The 19,118-nt window shown below is 41.5% G+C and overlaps 1 protein-coding gene across 2 annotated transcripts; it reads left to right on the top strand.

Annotated features, from left to right (window-relative positions):
* The first annotated feature begins 1,495 nt into the window (after positions 1-1,495).
* On the top strand, positions 1,496-17,832 carry LOC109561935 (interferon-gamma-inducible GTPase 10-like). 2 transcript variants are annotated; one of them, XR_011567640.1, is made up of 2 exons: positions 1,496-1,780; positions 4,636-4,783. XR_011567640.1 is itself a non-coding variant. In XM_019964787.2 (2 exons), the coding sequence occupies exon 2, from the start codon at positions 16,254-16,256 to the stop codon at positions 17,511-17,513; it is 1,260 nt and encodes a 419-aa protein (XP_019820346.2). In that variant the 5' UTR covers positions 1,564-1,780; positions 16,236-16,253; the 3' UTR covers positions 17,514-17,832. The 2 variants fall into 2 exon arrangements, 1 of the variants encoding a protein (XP_019820346.2); XM_019964787.2 differs by lacking the exon at positions 4,636-4,783 and adding an exon at positions 16,236-17,832 and having other exon boundaries at positions 1,564-1,780.
* Positions 17,833-19,118: the final 1,286 nt, after the last annotated feature.

Here is a 19,118-nt window from a genome sequence, read left to right as displayed (position 1 = left end):
CTGCTAAGCTACCTATGTGTTTATTGGCCAGACATGTTTTGTTTTGTTTTTGTTCTTCTTTCAGAGAATGGTCTGTTAATGTCTTTTGCCCACTTCTACACTAGATTGTTTCTCATGCGCTTAGTGGTTTCTGAAATTTCAAATATACCTTTTTCCTATTGATCCTTAGTTGACATCATGTATACAAATATCTTCTCCAGGTTTTTGGAAATTCTTTAGTTTTTAATGTCCTTAAACCTTTCTTTTCATGAACAGAATTTTTTCTTATTAATGTAGTCAAAGGCACCTCATTTGTCAGTCTTTACTATATAGCTATCACTTGGGTGTCTGGCACCTGGGTCTCTGGTTTAAGAAAAAGGTTATCTATACCCTAAGATCAACTATATTTTCTTCTAGAATGTTCCACTTGAAACTTAGACCTTTCCACCTTCCAGAGTTGATTATCAAAAGTGATGTAAAGGTGGGGCAGTACCTTTTTCCACATGGATAACTAGTTTGTCAAACTCCATTTGTTAGACAGTGCTTTCTTTACCCACTGAAATGCCATGCACTTCTTCCATTCCTCAGAATTCCATACATGCCTGAGTCTGACACAAGGCTCAGTACTGTGTTCTATAGGTCTGTTAGTTCATTCTTGTGCTGTTCTCAAGTACAGCATTAATATATACTTTGTTTCTTTTTACAGTGTATTAAAATATACATGAAAATATGCCATAAATGGTATGGCAAACCTTCCCATTTATTCTTTTTTCTTAAAAAATTTGGTATTTTCCCCTTAATCTTCCACATGAATTTAGGAACCCCATGACTGCCAGAGTAATCCAATCCAGGTTTGACTACGTGGCAGTCAGGTATAGGGCTCCTAATGACAAAAGAACAGAAGGAGATGAGGGAGAACGAGTACGTGTATATGTATGGTTGAGGCCCTTTGCTGTGTACCTGAAACTACCACAACATTGTTAATTGGGTATACTCCAATATAAAATTTAAAAGTAAGAAAAAAAACATAAAGACAGAAAAAAGTTAGAGAAGACCACATTCTGTCAGACCTCTCCACCATGACCCGTCCGTCTTGAGTGGCCCCACACGGCATGGCTTAGTTTCATTGAGTTAGACACAGCTGTGGTCCATGTGATCAGATTGGCTAGTTTTCTGTGATTATGAATATAAAATATAAAATTAAGAAAAAAAAATAAAAACAGAGAAAGGTTAGAGAAATGTTTCTCCCTCACTCATTGGAAGCTTTGAAAAGTTGCTCACAGCCTTCCTCCTTCCCTGTCCCTTGTGCTCCCTTGGGTGTCTTCATTAGGTGACCTCCCAGGGGTCCTTGGAAACCTGCCTTTCCTCGCCTCTAGTACCTCTGTGCCCTCTCCTTAATCACTGAGCTTCCTAAAGTTACACTCTTGTATTTTTCTTTTCTGGGAAATATTTCTGCTGTAGAGAAAGACATAAACATGATTGCCATGGTTTCATTTTCATTTCCTAGAAATGTGGGTTATCAACTATCATCTTTTTTTCCCCACCCCCAAGGAAGGGCTCAAGCCACAGGCTCTTATATTCTCTACTGCCTCCCATCCTGGACGTCATTTCCCAGGCAGGCTAGAGGTTTAGCTGTCCTTGCTCTCTACTCTGTCTGCATTTGCCTGGACAAGGACAGCTCTCTGGAGTGTTCCTGTGCTGGGCGCTGCAGGGAGCGATTCACCAGACTGCATTTTCTGCTCACTTAGTGGAAACTTTCAGATCTGAGCTTTGACCAGAAATATCTTTCCTCTTTCAACTGGTAAGTGAGCAAATTCTTTGTACTTGAAGTGATGGGATGCTGGCCTTCTGCTTGGAGGCCTGAAGGGCAGAGCTGGCTGGTGGAAAGCTGAGAGTTGGTGCAGAAGACCTGGTCATCCTCAGGTAGTTAAGAGAGTGAGTGACAAGCCAAGGGCTAGGCAACGATGATGGAAATAAGCAGAGTAACTGGATTCCAGATAGACTTGGGGAGGTCAGAGGATTGTAGATATGAGATAAGAGTGGAAGACAATTATGTGGATGACCCCATGTGCAAACAAAGGGTGGCACTGACATTACCTGGAAGGGAGAAGACTATAGAAGGAAAGGGATGGGGACTTGAGTTAGGTTTGGCCTTGTTCAGTTATTAAAGATCATTCTAGACACACAAGTGGGAGATGTTGTGTAAACAGTGGGATATATGTGAGTGAGGTTAGGGAAGACTTCAGCACCTTCAGCACAGAGGTGGTGCTGGGTAACATGGGACAGGGTAAGAAAACCTAAATGGTGAATGTATGTGGAGCAGCATCAGGACTGAGCCTGTTTTAGGGGAAGCAATAATTTTCTTCTACACTTGTGAGTGCATTGGGCTGGTCTCACAACTAAAATGACATGAGACAGATTAATATGAGGAAAAAACAAATTAAATTTTCTATGTTCGGGGACTCCATAATATATAGCACACAGACATTCAGGCAACTGGTGCTTATATGCCATTTGGATTTCAGGAGAAAGGTAGGAGCCTAGGACTTCAAAGGGGAAAACAATTTTAGAAAGATGGAAAAACAAATGTTTGGTAAATGTTTGCCATGCCAGGCAGAAAGCAATGGGAGAGAGAGAAGACTTCGATCAAATAGGCCTTGCTAAGTTTCCCCAAGTCTAGTCTACCTAGCACATACTCTGTAGGTATCTCTGGTGATAGTTCTCCTTCCTAGAATAGGCTGTTTATCTAAATTCTTTAAGGCAGTTAAGGTGAAGGTAAAAGCTCTTCTTGAGTCTTTGGTTTCTTAAAATTAATTATTCTAGATAACCCTAATGCCAAGGAGACACATTTGGGGCAGCATATTTTGTTCCCTTACAACATAGACACACCCAATCGTAGATCTCAGTTTGCAGTGGGGAAGTGCAAACAAAACAAGATTGGTCAGCCACAGTTTTTAAACTGCTTTAGTTTTAAAAAAATGATTTTGGGGCAGAAAAGTTTTTCTTCTACCTTTCTAGGTTCTTGTAGCTGGTCTAAGAATTAAATTGACATGAGATAAATCAACAGGAGGAAAATAAAAGCAAAAACAATTACTATACATAGGTAAGGGGGTGGCTGTAGAAGAATATGAGACTCAGAGGCAATCAGGCAATTAGAATGTATCCATTCTGAGCAAAGTTGGTGGGTTTAGGGGGCTAGTACTTCAAAGGTGAGGAAGACAATGCACATAGTAATGGGAAGAGCAAAAGTTTGGTAAACAAGTAGTTGTCTTGCCATATAGAGACAGCGGGACACAGAGCAGAATGTAAGCAAATAGGCCTTGGTCAATTTCCCAGCCTACTATGCCCAGCTCCTATTGGTTTTAGTTACCTCTGGTGATAGCTCCTTTCTTGGAGGAAGCCCCCTATCTAAATGCTTTTAGGCAGCTAAGGGGGAGGTAAAAAAGAAAGCTTCCTGAGCGTTCTGTTTCTGAAAAATAAACAATCTAAAATAATCCTAATACCAGAGAAACATTTTGGGGTGGTAATTTTGCTCCCCTACACTGGTCATTTATCTTATTTTTCTTTCACTTTGAAACAGAATGTCTTCTCATTGCTCAAAGTTCCTTCCTTTGTATCCCTTAAGAGTCACATGTTTTTTAAAACATTTAAATGCCCTGCTTCCAGGCTAAGATCCCTGATGCTAGTGTCATCCTCTCAGTCAGCTCCTATTCTTATAATGGGAGAAAGAAAGAGAGGAGAAGTTGCCTCTTTTCCTCTCCCTGAAGCAATTGCCTCAGTTGGAGGAGGGACTGAATCAGGGCAGTTGAGATTTCAACTCTATAACCATTTGGAAATTGTTTATTAGACTGTTTGGAATTTTGTCTACCTGATTGGGACCAGGAGACAGGATATTTTCTGAGCCATTCCTTGCCTCTGCAAACCAGGAGCTGTGTACTTTGCGTCTGAATTTCAGAGACCGTATGATGTCCAGATATACTTGCCTCCCCCTGAACATGTTATGCCCAAAGAAGATGAAAATATTAGAAGTCTAGCCATGTCAGTCACCACAGAACTGTTATCACTGCCACTGAAAATCTTAGCAAGCATTTGCAGAGTAATTCACAGACTCCACCCCTTTCCTACTTGAGCAACTGCTTTTATAGTTAAACCGGTTGCAGAGGGTTTTCTGAGTAAAATGAGGCTGAAAACTGCTGGTCCACAACACAGCCTGAGGGCTCTAAGCAACTCTTTTTATACCCATCCTCCATGGAGTCCTCTCCCAAGGCCAAAGGTGGGAAGCCTTACACAAATGCCACAGAAGTAGAGCCCAGAATCAAGGTCATCTCCAAAATTGACTGATCCCCATGTAATCATTGCCAAAATCCCCTCTGATCCTTACAGGCCAACTTTCTGGTCACAAATTAGGCAAAATGCCCAGCCCAGGACACACTCTCTAGCACCCTAACAAATCACCTAATGCCACCCTTCCAGCAGTATTTTTCTTTGTCTTGAGACCATAGAAATAAGCTACTAACCCATGAAAAGTGTCAGTTCTCCCTTGAGCCTGCCTGCTGTTCTAACGGTGTCCCATTGTCTCCCTTGTCTGTCAGGAGGTCAGCCGCTGTGCTCACAGCACCCACATTACCCCTCTTGTTCTTCTTCTTTTTTTTTTAGTAAAAGAGAACACCCCTGCTGCCGGACCATAGCTGAAATGCACAGCTGCAAATCCCAGACAAGAAATGGTAGTCCCGTGGTTGCTGAATTTGTGATCTAAATCAGAAGATTTAATTCTAAATAAAAGATACTTCTATGTCATTTGGAAGCAGGTGTCCGGAGTAACTTTCTTTTTTAAATTAATTTATTTATTTTTAATTGGAGGGTAATTGCCTTACAATATTATATTGATTTCTGCCATACATCAACATGGATCAGACATAGGTATACATATATCCCCACTCCCTTAAGCCACTCAATCCCACCCCTCTAGATTGTCACAGAGCACCAGGTTTGAACTCCCTGCATCATACATCTAATTTCCACTGGTTATCTTTCTCACATATGGTAAAGTATATGTTTCAGTGCTACTCCCTTGATTTGTCCCACGCTCTCCTTCCCCCATCGTGTCCACAAGTCTACTATGTCTGCATCTCCACTGCTGCCCTGCAAACAGGTTCATCAATACTCTCTTTCCAGATTCCATATATAAATATTAATACACAATGTTTGTTTTTCTTTCTCATTTACTCCACTCTGTATTGTTATACAGGCTCTAGGTTCATTCACACATTAGAACTGACTTCTAATGAGTTCCTTTTCATGGCTGATTACTTAACCATAAAATGAGTTCACTTTTAAAATGAGTTCTTTATGGCTGATTACTCAGCCATAAAAATGGCTGGAGGGGGTTTGGAGAAGAGGGAACTCTTTTGCACTGTTGATGAGAATGTAAATGGATACAACCACTATGGAGAACAGTATGCAGATTCCTTAAAACAAAGTGGAATAAAACTACCATGCATGCGTGTTAAGTTGTTTCAGTTATGTTTGACTTTTTGCAACCCAATGGACTGTAGCCTGCCAGGCTCCTCTGTTCATGGGATTCTCCAGGCAAGAATCCTGGAGTGGATTGCCACGCCCTCCTCTAGGGGATCTTCCCAACCCAGGGACTGAACCTGCATCTCTTATGTCTCTGCATTGGCAGGCAGTCTGTTTACCATTAGCACCACCTGGGAAACCCCATAAACTACCATATGACCCCAAAATCCCACTACTGGGCCTATACTCTGAGAAAATCATAACTGAAAAAGACACATGTACCAACGTTCATTGTAACACTATCTACAATAGCTAGGATGTGGAAGCAACCTAAACGTCCACCAACAGATGAATGGATAAAGAAGTTGTGGTACATATATGCAGTGCTCGTTGTGCTTAGTAAACTCACTTCCTTCTGCAATACTCTGTGTCTGGAAATTCTTTTCCAGCCCACATTCAGACTGACACAACATTCTTCCATTTCCTCCTGTTCCCTGCTTTTCTTACCTGAATCCGCGAGCCTAGTCTGGATTAAATGGAGGCCTGGCACTCAGCCTCATGGTCCACACTCCAGCCTGCCCAGTTCTGGTTGTGAAGGGATGACATTTAAGCATCTTATGGGTTAAGTGTTTGTCGAAAGGTGGGGGAACATGAAAGGAGGTGGTAGGAGCAAAAGAAGCTGAATCTGGTCTCCTTCCTGGACCCTGTGAATTCCTTTGAACCCAGTCCCAAAACATTTCAGGCATTTAATGGCCAGATTAGCCTTGAAAGTGGAATCCAAACATAGAAAAGCTTTTCAAAATGTGACTCTAAAGTGCAGTCAGCAAGCAACCTTGGTATGTCTCTTGTGGACTCTGCCTAGATTCTACTTTGGATTCCTACTCTGTGTGGGAAGAAGGCATCTTCGCAGAGGCTCACAGACCTCTGATGGGGCCTGTTAGGAGTTCCTCCTGAAGAAGCAGAAGCAGTGTTTGTGTCCAAGGAACAGTTCGACTCTGTAGGTGCCCAGTAGTGACCCTGACAAATTGTGTCATCTCTTGTTCTTAGGAAGATTTATGTGATCTTAGTCGACCTAGGGCTACAAAGTTTGACTATTGATTGTGAGTTGTGCATTCAGGGACATCATGCCCCAGCCCACTGAGAAATGGCCACTCCATACCAGAGTCTAGCAAATGGGGCGTGAGACTTGGAGTGACCCTCAAAATAAGGACCAGCCCAGCCCTGAGGAAACCTGAACGGTATTTTTAATACTGAGGTCTTTCATTCGGTGTCGGTGTGTGTTCATCTGAATCCATAGCTAGTTGTCAAGTTCATTGGGTTTTCATCTTTGCCTTGCAGTTTTTTCTTCCTAGAATGCCAATCTCTCTTGTCCCCACCACCTCCTTTAAGAATTCCTCAGTTTTCCTTTTTCCATCATAACATTGATTGTCTCTGTATGTCAGACAGAATATTCCCAAACTAGGGAAGGAGGGAGAGATTCATGACTACAGATGAAAGAATAAATGCAGCACCAATGTGCAAAGAACTGAGATATTTTCTTTTTTAAAATCCTTTATCACCTACACACTGTACAACCATTCCAAGAAACAGAACACCTTCAATGACTATACCTACTTATATGTTCCTATTTACTCCATGTCCTGTCACCAGCCCTTGGGTAACAACTTCATAAACTATGTGTTTGACAGCTTTGTTTCATTTGTTATGTTATCACTTAATATGCCTGCCCAAACAAGAGTTTGTTATGTTTCCTTGAAAATATATTTAAGGGTATTCTACCTTTTAAAATTTTTTTATTGATTTACAATGCTGTGTTAGTTTCAGGTGTACAGCAAAGTTAATCTGTAAATACTTTTACATATATCCACCCTTTATTAGGTTTTTTTCCCCATATAGACCGTTGCAGAGTATTGAGTAGCATTTCCTGTGTTATACAATAAATCCTTATTAGTTATTTAGTTAAGTAATTTTAATTTAGCTTTTTATTGACACATAGTTGATTTACAATGTTTTTCCAATCTCTGCTGTACAGAAAAATGACAGTTATATACATATAGACATTCTTTTCTATATATTCTTTCCTATTATGATTTATCATAGGATATGGAATATAGTTCCCTGTGCCATATAATAGGACCTTGTTGCTTATCCATCCTATATATCATAGTTTACATCTGCTAATCCCAAATTCCCAGTACTCCCTTCCCCTAGACCCTCCCCCTGGCAGCCACAAGTCTGTTCCTTATGTTTGTGAATCTATTTCTGTTTCATAGATAGGTTCATTTGCACCATACTTTAGGTTCCACATATAAGTGATAGCTATGGTTCTGTCTTTTGTTTTCTGACTTTGCTTAGTACGATCATTTCTATTTGCATTCATGTTGCTGCAAAAGCATTATTTTGCTTTTATGGCAGAGTAATAGTCCATAGATTATATGTACAACTTCTTCTAGTCCTCTGTTGAGGGACATTTAGGTTGCTTCCAAGTCCTGGCTATTGTAAATAGTGCTGCAACGAACACTGGGGTGCATGTATCTTTTTGAATTATGGTTTTCTCCAGATATTTGCCCAGGAGTGGGGCTGCTAGATCATCAGTTCAATTCAGTCGCTCAATCATGTCCGACTCTTTGCGACCCCATGGACTGCAGCACAACAGGCTTCCCTGTCCATCACCATCTCCTGGAGCTTACTCAAACTCATGTCCATCGAGTCGGTGATGCTATCGCATCCTCTGTAGTCCTCTTCTTCTCCTGCCTTCAATCTTTTCCGGTATCAGGGTCTTTTCCAATGAGTGGGCTCTTCGCCTCTGGTGGCCAAAGTATTGGAGTTTCAGCTTCAACATCAGTCCTTCCGATGAATATTAAGGACTGATCTCCTTTAGAATGGACTGGTTGGATCTCCTTGCAGTCCAAGGGACTCTCAAGAGTCTTTTCCAACACCACAGTTCAAAAGCATCAGTTCTTCAGTGCTCAGCCTTCTTTATGGTCCAACTCTCACATCCATACATGACTACAGGAAAAATCATAGCTTTGACTAGACGGACTTTTGTTGGCAGAGTAATGTTTCTGCTCTTTAATATGCTGTCTAGGTTGGTCGTAGCTTTTTTTCCAAGGAGCAAGTGTCTTTTAATTTCATGGCTGCAGTCACCATCTACAGTGATTTTGGAGCCCAAGAAAATAAAGTCTCTCACTGTTTCCATTGTTTCCCCATCTATTTGCCATGAAGTGATGGGACTGGATGCCATGATCTTAATTTTTGAACGTTTAGTTTTACGCCAGTTTTTCCACTCTCCTCTTTCACTTTCATCCAGAGGCTCTTTAGTTCTTCTTCACTTTCTGCCATAAGGGTGGTGTCACCTGCATATGTGAGGTTATTGTTATTTCTCCCGGCATTCTTGATTCTAGTCTGTGCTTCATCTAGTCTGTTATTTTGCATGATGTACTCTGCATATAAGTTAAATAAGCAGGGTGATAACATACAGCCTTGACGTACTCCTTTCCCAAGATCATATGGTAGCTCTATTTTTAGTTTTTTAAGGAACCTCCATACCATTCGTCTTAGTGGCGGTGACAGTTTACATTCACACCAACAGTATAGGAGGGTTCCCTTTTCTCCATACGCTCTCCAGCATTTATTTGTGGATTTTTTGATGATGACCATTCTGACTGGTGTGAGGTGATACCTCATTGTAGTTTTGATCTATATTTCTCTTGTTTAGTGATGCTGAGCAGATTTTCATGTTCTTTTTACCCATCTGTATGCCTTTCTTAGAGAAATGTTTCTTTAGAAAGCCTGCCAGATACTATAAAACTCTTTGAAGAAAATATAAGAACACTCTTTGATATAAAAGGTATTCTACTTTTTTTCCTATTGTTTTTACTAACTTCTGTTTATACATTTTAATCTCAACATCGTGTTACTAAAACAGTGTTTATTAACCTATGCATGACAATGGCAGAGAAGGCAATGGCAACCCACTCCAGTACTCTTGTCTGGAAAATCCCATGGACGCAGGAGCCTGGTAGGCTGTAATCCATGGGGTCACTAAGAGTCGGGCACGGCTGAGTGGCTTCACTTTCACTTTTCACTTTCATGCATTGGAGAAGGAAACGGCAACCCACTCCAGTGTTCTTGCCTGGAGAATCCCAGGGACGGCGGAGCCTGATGGGCTGCCGTCTATCGGGTCACAGAGTCAGACACAACTGAAGCAACTTAGCAGCAGCAGCAGCATAACAGTGGATCATTCTTATCAGTGCTGTAGAACTCAATTTATTTATCCATCCTCTGTCAATCTGCAGACTGCCATTAGGAATACTTTTTACATGTCACCTGTACTTTTTTGCACACTGACTCCTCAGTACCATCTTAGGAGTGGAGATGCTGGGTCACAAAGTACATGAATGCACAATTTTATAAAATTTATCCATACTTGTTTTTCAAAGTTTCAGAGACCCTAATACTCAGTGTTGTCAAACTTTTAAAATTTTCCAATTGAATTGATATGCACTGTCATCTCAGTGTGGAGAAGGCAATGGCACCCCACTCCAGTACTCTTGCCTAGAAAATCCCATGGACGGAGGAGCCTGGTAGGCTGCAGTCCATGGGGTCGCTAAGAGTCGGACACGACTGAGCGACTTCACTTTCACTTTTCACTTTCATGCATTGGAGAAGGAAATGGCAACCCACTCCAATGTTCTTGCCTGGAGAATCCCAGGGACGGGTGAGCCTGGTGGGCTGACATCTGTGGGGTCCCACAGAGTTGGACAGGACTGAAGTGACTTAGCAGCAGCAGTCATCTCAGTGTGCACAGATTTGCATCTGCCTCATTACTCTTGCCTGGAAGATCCCATGGATGCAGGAGCCTGGAAGGCTGCAGTCCATGGGGTTGCTAAGAGTCGGACATGACTGAGTGACTTCACTTTCACTTTTCACTTTCATGCATTGGAGAAGGAAATGGCAACCCACTCCAGTGTTCTTGCCTGGAGAATCCCAGGGACGGGGGAGCCTGGTGGGCTGCCATCTATGGGGTCCCACAGAGTTGGACACGACTGAAGTGACTTAGCAGCAGCAGCAGCATTACTAAGGAGGCTGTTAAAGTTTCTGTGTGCTTACTAATCACAGGTGGTTTTTTTTTCCTTTTCCTTTTCTGAGAAAGATCCGTTTATTCCTCTCTTCCACTTCCATACTAGATTGTCTTGCTTTTTAGTGTTTCTACATTTTTAAAATATCTTCTTTGCATTGATTTTTAGTCTAACACATTTGTGCAAATATCTTCTCCCTGTGTCTAAAGAAATTTTTTACCCCCCTTAAGCATCTCTTTTCATGAAAAGAAGCTTTTCATTTTAATGTAGTATAAGCACCTCATTTGTCAATCTTTTTTTATACAGCTATCATCTGGGTATCTTGTTTAAGAAATTTTTTTACTCTAAGATCAGTTATATTTTCTTCTAGAGTTTTCCATTTGAAATTTCAGTCTTTATTCTCCTTCTAGAGTGGATTATCAATAGTGATAGAAGTAGAGAATCAGTAACATTCTCCATATGGATAACCAGGATAACCAATTTTTCCAGCTCCATTACTACACAGTACCTTCTTTACTCACTGACGTGCCATATATGTCTCCTATTAAACACAATTCCACACACACTTGAGTCAAACATAAGGATCAATGTTGTGTTCTGAGGGTCAGTTGCTTTATCTCTATGCTGGCACCAAAGTGCAGTATAAAATATGCTTTGTTTGTTTTCATGATGTATAAAATATACCATACATGGTATGGAAGTTCCTCCCATTTTTTTTTTTCAAAATGTGAGTTCTAAAATATCAACCACATCTTCCTGTTGTTGTTTAGGCATTAAGTTGCGTCTGATCCTTTGCAGCCCCATGGACTGCAGCATGACAGGCTCCTCTGTCCTCCACTATCTCCCAGAGTTTGCTCAAATTCTTCCTGAGAGAGACGTTTAGGTTAGAGGCTTCCTGATGCCTCCCATTCGGGCCTCATTACCCAGGGAGCACAGAGACTTGCTAAGCCTTGTTCTTTACCGTGAGCACAGAAGCACACTCTGATTGCATTTCCTAGTAAAAACAGTTCTGGGAAGTGTTCCTGTGCAGCATCTGCTGTTTTCATGGAAACATTTGGATCTGCTCTGTCATAGGAAATCTGTTTTCTCTCTAGAACTGGTGAGGAAGCATGCTGTATATCTGCAGTGGCTAATTCTGGCTTTGTGCTTGAAGGACTGAGGGCAGGGGTGGCTGGTAGAGAGCTGAAATTCCATCCAGAAGTTCATGCCAACCTCTCTGGAAAACAGATAACCCTGGTGTTTAAAGATGCCTTTTCTTCTTCTCCTTTTTTTAAATTGAAAAAGTTGTAAGAAAATTTGGAATAAGAGAATGTTTACTGCTTTCACCAATGGTAAATTATGTAATGCTTGATGCACATTGAGAGTTTTCTGATTCTAGCCTTAATGCTTGCTTGCTTGCTTGCTTGCTAAGTCGATTCAGTCGTGTCCAACTCTGTGTGACCCCGTAGACGGCAGCCCACCAGGCTCCCCCGTCCCTGGGATTCTCCAGGCAAGAACACTGGAGTGGGTTGCTATTTCCTTCTCTAATGCGTGAAAGTGAAGTCGCTCAGTTGTGTCTGACTCTTAGCGACCCCATGGACTGCAGCCTACCAGGCTCCTCTGTCCATGGGATTTTTCAGGCAAGAGTACTGGAGTGGAGTGCCATTGCCTTCTCCTCTAGCCTTATTACCATAGAGCTATTTAAATCTCTCTGAGTTTTGATAATTAAGAGGAATGAAAAGTAATTCTTTTCTTTGCCATTTTCTTAATCCATGCAGGCTATGACAAAATACCACAGACTGGGTTCCCTAGTTAAAAAAAAAAAAAATCTATTTCTCTTATTTTTGGAAAATTGGAAACCAAGATCAAGGCAACTATAGATTAGGTGTCTGATGAGAGCACACTTCCTAGGTGGGTGCCTTTTCCTGTAAAGTCATGTGACAGAAGGGTTAAGCTAGATCTCTGAGGTCTCTTTTATGAGGGCACTAATCCATTTGTGATGGCTCTGCCTGCATGACCCGGGCAACTTGCAAGGGTCCATTTACTAATACAATCACTTTGAGCATTAATTTCACCTGTGAATTTATGAGAACAGGAGACATATATAAAATCTGTCTGTTACAGTTCAATAGACCTCCCACCCTCTCCTTAGAAAACAGCATTCTTGTCTCACTTTGACATTCATTTCAATATTCTTGAACTACAATTGTATCTCTTCCTGAGTATTCATTCAACTAGCAGTAACATCTGCTCACTTCCTTCATAAGTCATTAGTTAATAAAATCCTTAACATGTATTTATTTTATATTTGAGAATCATGATTTTCCTTACTTTTTTAAGATTGTCCTTGCTCGATATGTAGGATGGGGGTGGAGAGCATTCAGCACACCCCTATTGGAGAGAGCCCACTGGTAATTCCTGAGACAACCTTATGTGTATAAATATTTCTTAAATCACACTTTCTTGATATAACCGTCCTTGCTCATAGTAAATGATAGGAGATTCCATCGATATAATATTAATAACTTCTTTAAATTACCTCGGTTTAAGCAGATACCCATGTTTCAAAACTGTATTGAACTGGGTAGGGAAAATTAGAGCTCTTATTTACTTCCTCTACAGCTTCTTGTTACACATTTTATATTCTACCAATATTGGTCCATAAAGTGAGGTAAATAGATATTAAGCTCCAACTGGACAGCTATACCACAATGACTATGTTTTTGGTTGTTCTCCAGGACATATGGGAAACAGATTTTATAACACATGTTTGGAATATATGTCCTGGTAGTCACCACCTGGTGGATTTGTCTCTGCTTCCTGCCTCTCCCACAAGCTAGGTCCCGTCCTGATTTGCTGCAGATTATTGGAAATGAGATCCTTCTGGAAGCCTTCTGTGCTCACTAATGTCTTCACCTAAGTGATTCTTCCTGCAGAATGGAAAGGTGCTGGTCTCTGTATTCAGGGGTCATGACAGTACAGACTGTCTATATTGGTTTCCCCTTGCTGTGTAACAGATTAATTCTATTATAGATCTGGAAGTGAGCAGACAAAATGAATCTTCAGGAGCTACAATCAAAGTGTCAGCAGGGCCTGTTCCACCTGGAGGCCCCAGAAGATAATCCATTTTCTTGTCTACTTCAGCCTCTAGAAGTTGCCTGACAATCCTTGGCTCATTGCCTTTCCTCCATCTTCCTAGATCTTCTCTCCAACCTCTGCTCTATTAGCCTATCTTCTTTTCAGCATTTGGCCCTGCCTCCATCTTGCCTGTGATTCCTGTTATTATATTTAGACCACTTGGATAAGCCAAGATAATCTTTTCATCTGAGCATCATTAACTTACTTACCTTCAAAAACTCCTGAATACACTAAGCCTTTATTCTTGTCCTCAAATTTTTAGATGATATTTTTACCTGCAATAATCAAACATGGACAGGTTAAGCATTAGGTTTTGTCTAGCAGTGGAATTAAAAACTAATGTCCAGTAAAAAGTGCTTTTTGCTATGTAAAGCAGCACACTCCCAAGTTATGGAGTTCACAATGTGGACATCTTAGGAACCATTATTTTGTCTTCCATACTGTCCTGACTCTTTGGACACATAAATTACCAGCATAGAAAACAGGCAGTGTCTTCTGCAACGGTGGAAACAAAAGCCATCAAGAGGTACTACTCAGCCATAAAAGAAGAATGAACAAATGCAATCTGATGGACCTAGATATTACCACACTAAGTGAACTAAGTCAGAAAGAGATGAATATCATATGATATCACTTATACATGGAATCTAAAATATGATACAAATGAACTTATGTAATGCTCAAACTACCACACAATTGCACTCATCTCACATGCTAGTAAAGTAATGCTCAAATTCTCCAAGCCAGGCTTCAGCAATATGTGAACTGTGAACTTCCAGATGTTCAAGCTGGTTTTAGAAAAGGCAGAGGAACCAGAGATCAAATTGCCAACACCCGCTGGATCATGGAAAAAGCAAGAGAGTTCCAGAAAAACATCTATTTCTGCTTTATTGACTATGCCAAAGCCTTTGACTGTGTGGATCACAATAAACTGTGGAAAATTCTGAAAGAGATGGGAATACCAGACCACCTGACCTGCCTCTTGAGAAATTTGTATGCAGGTCAGGAAGCAACAGTTAGAACTAGACATGGAACAACAGACTGGTTCCAAATAGGAAAAGGAGTACATCAAGGCTGTATATTGTCACCCTGTTTATTTAACTTATATGCAGAGAACATCATGAGAAACGCTGGACTGGAAGAAACACAAGCTGGAATCAAGATTGCTGGGAGAAATATCAATAACCTCAGATATGCAGATGACACCACCCTTATGGCAGAAAGTGAAGAGGAACTAAAAAGCCTCTTGATGAAAGTGAAAGTGGAGAGTGAAAAAGTTGGCTTAAAGCTCAACATTCAGAAAACGAAGATCATGGTATCTGGTCCCATCACTTCATGGGAAATAGATGGGGAAACAGTGGAAACAGTGTCAGACTTTATTTTTCTGGGCTCCAAAATCACTGCAGATGGTGACTGCAGCCATGAAATTAAAAGACGCTTACTCCTTGGAAGGAAAGTTATGACCAACCTGGATAGCATATTCAAAAGCAGAGACATTATTTGCCAACAAATGTTCGTCTAGTCAAGGCTATGGTTTTTCCTGTGGTCATGTATGTATGTGAGAGTTGGACTGAGAAGGCTGAGTGCCAAAGAATTGATGCTTTTGAACTGTGGTGTTGGAGAAGACTCTTGAGAGTCCCTTGGACTGCAAGGAGATCCAACCAGTCCATTCTGAAGGAGATCAGCCCTGGGATTTCTTTGGAAGGAATGATGCTAAAGCTGAAACTCCAGTATTTTGGCCACCTCATGCAAAGAGTTGATTCATTAGAAAAGACTCTGATGCTGGGAGGGATTGGAGGCAGGAGGAGAAGGGTACGACAGAGGATGAGATGGCTGGATGGCATCACTGACTCGATGGACGTGAGTCTGAGTGAACTCCAGGAGTTGGTGATAGTGAACTCCAGGAGTTGGTGATGGACAGGGAGGCCTGGCGTGCTGCAATTCATGGAGTGGCAAAGAGTCAGACACGACTGAGCAACTGAACTGAACAAACTCACAGACATAGAGAACAAACTTAGGCTTACCAAAGAGGCAAGAGGAGAGAGGGATAAATTAGAAGTTCACAATTAGCTGACATAAACTATTAATTGCTGTTGTTGTTCAGTCACTAAGTCGTGTTCAACTCTTTGTGACCCCATGGACTGTAGCCCCCGAGGCTCCTCTGCCCATGGGATTTTCCTGGCAAGAATACTGGAGTGGGTTGCCATTTACCCCTCTAGGAGTTCTTCCCAACTCAGGGATAGAACCCATGCCTCCTGTGTCTCCTGAATTGGCAGGCAGATTCTTCACAACTGAGCCACCTATAAATCCATATATGTGTAACTGGATCACTTTGTTGTACACCAGAAACTAACACAATGCTATAAATCAACTATACTTCAATAAAATAAGTCATCAGAGAAAATAAATTAACTGTAGAGACATGAGTCTGCATGAGGGATGGGACTGGTCGGTTAAGACCAGTGTATTTTCTCAGCTGACTTTGTGTCTGTTCTGTTGCTTCATTCACCTTATCCCCTAATTCTCTCTTCTTTTCCACAGATTATTCAGTTAACTGGCATGGATCCACTCCTCTTAAACGTCATTAAAAAAAATGATTCTAAGCAACTAGCCTCAGAGTTTCTGTCTGGCTACAAAACATTAGTCAGTGAAGTGGGGGGGATCCTCTCTCAGGTAAGCCTTAAACGTATTCTAAAAGGCTTTGAGAAGGGGCAACCGAAAGACGTGGCTGATGAGATTCAGAGAGCACTTCAGAGCGCCGAGAATGCTCCCCAGAATGTGGCTGTGATTGGGCAATCTGGTTCTGGCAAGTCCAGTTTCATCAATGTCTTGCGAGGAATTGGTCATGAAGGGGCTGGATCTGCTTCTGTTGGAGTTGTGCCAACCACCAGAAAGAAAACTCCCTATCCACATCCAAAGTATCCCAACGTGACCTTCTGGGACCTGCCTGGAACGGGGACCCCAGAATCCTTTCCAAACCCTTATCAAGAGGTAGTGGGAGATGATAACTATGACTATTTCATCATTATTTCGTCCTCACGGTTTAGCTCAAACGATGCTTTCCTGGCCCAGAAGATTCAGGAGAAGGGAAAAAAATTCTACTTTGTTAGAACCAAGGTGGATAGTGATTTATATAATGAAAGTAAAAGCAAACCCAGATCTTTCAATAAGGAGACAGTCCTTCAGCAGATCCGAGACAACTGTCTGATCAATCTCAGCAAAATTGTATCTGAGCCGACTGTCTTCCTGGTGTCCAACTTTAAGTCGAAGGAGTTTGATTTCCCAAAACTGCAGGAGACACTGCTGCAGGATCTCCCTGCTGAAAAGCGCTACACCGCTCTCCTCTTGTTGCCAAATTTGTCTGAATCTTTCATTCAGCTGAAGAGAGCTACGATCAAGGAGAAGCTCTGGCTGACAGCCTTCCGGGCAGCCGTTTTGGCCTTCATTCCCTTGACACCTTTCTGCTGTGGCTTTGAATTGTCTGAACACGAGAGGGACTTGAAACAGTATCAGAGCCATTTTGGTTTGGATGAGGAGTCGGTCAGTCAGATTGCCCAGAACCTGGGCACATCTGAGCAAGAGATCTACAGCCTCATGAAGTCCACAGATTTCAACTCACTTGTGAAGGATGACAGTATAATAGCCAATGTCAAGAAGTGTGCTGAGTTTGTTTTCTCAGTTACTGGACTCCTCCCGTCTTCTGTTTTCCAGTTTTATAAAGTCTACTTTCTACATTTGAAATTCATTGATATAGTGGCGGAAGATGCTGAGAGAGTCCTGGCTAAGATTGAGGAGATGAAGTCTGGTAGGATGAAGTAGAGACGGGTGGAGTTGCCTATGTGAATAAGTGAACCTCACATGTTGTGTTCTCTGAGTGGGTCAGGATCTTCTGCATACCACCAAGGCCAATGCTCCCCAATTTGAAAATATCTTCTGTTAGAGTAAGCCTATTGCTCCACATTGATGCTTTACTGCTCTACAAGAGAATTTGCCCATAGCCTGTTTACTGCACTCTCTAAGCTGTTTTCCTTGAATCATGATAGAAATGCACCATGTACCTTTCATTAATCTTCCAGTGTTATAAAGTAGCTTGCTTTTGCATGATTTATTCAGATAATAAAATTTTGGCAACAATGAGGATGACTGTTATCCATTGGATTTTTATGAATTATGATCCCCTGTTATCATTATCATCACTGGGACATTATCATCTCAATGTCCTCCTCATGAAAATGAGGGAAAATACACACATTTGGGACCATGGTCAAGTGAAGAGTTTAGAGAACTACATAGGAGAAATAGTTGAGAGAGGATTAGAGAGTATAGAATGTCATATTTTCAGATATTTCTGAGGATTAGGGGGAAGGAAACCAACTCAGGGTTTATATTTCCAGAACTTTTTCAACACTGGGTTAACAAGACAATATGAGGGACAGAGATATGAAAGAGCAAAAATGAATTAGGAAGGAAAGCAAAGAATAAGTGAACTGGCAGAAGAGAGAAAATGAGTGCATTTTTCACTCACCAAATTTTATATCAAACTTCTGAAATACGACCTAGCACATATCAACATCACCTATCTCAGTCTTAGGGATTCTCATTCCTGATGTTATAGTAATTATAGTCACATATGTGACTTTTCTTCCTTCTTCCATCACTGGTATAGGATAGTGGATCAGGATCTGTACTGAGTAAGATATGTACATGGTAGAAGTCATCCCTCAAATCCCCATATTCTGGAGGTCCTCTCAGAGGGTGGAGGGCACTGAGATGTGGAAGAGGGCATGCGTAGCCCACCATCACTTTACTCCTCCATGCTCGCCCTCTGCTCAGGAGAGGGTGCAGTCAGTGGGGGATGAAGGAGATCACTGTGTGCGCTGCCTCATATTTAATAGGTATGTGAAGTGTTAAAAGGGAAGGAGCTTGTGACCTTCTGTTATGGATGCATTGATTTTAAAAATTCTTTTGTTCCTCACATCCCTGTGCAGTATTTACACTCTCAGAATACAGTCTGTTTGTCAACTTGCCCCTAGACCTCATCTGTCCTTATAAAGAGCATGGATATTGAGGAAATCCTCCTTCTACCTCTACCTCAGCTTGTCAATCAGATGTGGCCAACACAGGGACTCATACAATCTTCTCCTCCTCCAGAAGTCATGACTTTCCAAGGTCCCTGGACCTTTTTACTCCATTTCAGTGGCCTTCCAACAAGGCCACTTGTTGCAAAGGACAATTTGCAAAGGACAAATCAAATGTATCTTGTGTGGGTCCCTTGGAAACACCCTTGCTACAAAACAAGAGTTATCAAATATCTACATCTGTGCTTTTTATTTTCAAAGTTCCCTCTTCCAGATGAGACAGCAGGGTTAATGAATCTTTCCATCTGGGAAGAAAGAACTCAGGAGGAGGAAAATAGAGAGGCAG

This window comes from Bos indicus, chromosome 7, assembly GCF_029378745.1.
Source record: "Bos indicus isolate NIAB-ARS_2022 breed Sahiwal x Tharparkar chromosome 7, NIAB-ARS_B.indTharparkar_mat_pri_1.0, whole genome shotgun sequence".
In the NCBI taxonomy this organism is placed as follows: domain Eukaryota; kingdom Metazoa; phylum Chordata; class Mammalia; order Artiodactyla; family Bovidae; genus Bos; species Bos indicus.
This window is presented reverse-complemented; position numbering and strand designations above follow the sequence as displayed.